This window comes from Elephantulus edwardii, unplaced genomic scaffold, assembly GCF_000299155.1.
Source record: "Elephantulus edwardii isolate Elephantulus edwardi_28Jun2011 unplaced genomic scaffold, EleEdw1.0 scaffold00129, whole genome shotgun sequence".
Classification (NCBI taxonomy): Eukaryota; Metazoa; Chordata; class Mammalia; order Macroscelidea; family Macroscelididae; genus Elephantulus; species Elephantulus edwardii.
In genome coordinates, this window is record NW_006399879.1 from 6239687 (window position 1) to 6240659 (window position 973).

Here is a 973-nt window from a genome sequence, read left to right on the forward strand (position 1 = left end):
GAGTCAGAGTCTCCCCGAGTCAGGGGCTCCCGGAGTCAGGGGCTCCCCGAGTCAGAGGTTCCCCGAGTCAGAGGTTCCCTGAGTCAGGGGCTTCCGGAGTCAGAGGGTGAATACAAGCCATGGAGGTTGTGGTCAGTCTGCCACAGAGAAAGAGTGGTCCCTGATGACTCCGTGGCCCTCCCAGTGTCAGTCTGTGAAGTGATCGAGCGGCCTGGGGCCTAGACGGAGCAGTGCGGCCACGTGGCCATCTTCCTGGTGGGCAGAGGGTGGCTCAGAGCTGCACACTGCTGTACGATGGCCACAAGCCCCATCACAAGCCACGGCCTGGGCTCATGGTTTTGCAGGTGCCCTCATCAGCCATGACAAGCTGCTGCTCCAGATTAACCCTGAGCGTGAGCTGGGCAACATGAGCTACAAGCTCGGCCAGGTGGGTACCCGCTGCTCCTCCTGTCCTCCTCTCGTGCCCTTTACCCGCTGGCCCTCCCGCCCTCACCTCGTGCCCTCCTGTCCTCCCCTCATGCCCTCCCGCCCTCACCTCGTGCACTGTGTTGGAGTATGTGACATGCACATGATGCTCTCGGGACATGTGAGTTAGAAGCAGATGAGAAAGGAGAGGACACTGTGGAATTCACAGGCAAGGCCTGCCCCCACGCACCCCTGCATCCATGCACCTGCCCCCGCGCACCCAGTCATCACCTGCAGCCCTGCATCCACACACCTGCCCCCGCACACCCAGTCATCACCTGCAGCCCTGCAACCTGCCCTGTGCACCTTGTCGGCACCTGCGGGCACTATTTAAGTACCAGGGTTAGCACAGATAACAATCAGTGAGTACCAGGCTTACCATAGTTAAAGAATGATAAGTGAGTTACCCCAGATATGGTGACCACAGATAACAACCAGTGAGTCTGTACTTATAACTTGTTAGTCAAATTTGTGTCTTCTAGGTTGCAACACCCCCATGATACATCTT

The 973-nt window shown here is 58.1% G+C and overlaps 1 protein-coding gene across 1 annotated transcript in view; it reads left to right on the top strand.

Moving 5' to 3' along the window:
- The window catches only part of HTT (huntingtin), a 154206-nt gene that overhangs the window by 141098 nt on the left and 12135 nt on the right, over positions 1-973 (top strand). The window contains exon 61 of the mRNA XM_006893659.1: positions 345-427. Coding sequence (XP_006893721.1) covers positions 345-427 — 83 coding nt within the window. The remainder of the gene's footprint in view (positions 1-344; positions 428-973) is intronic.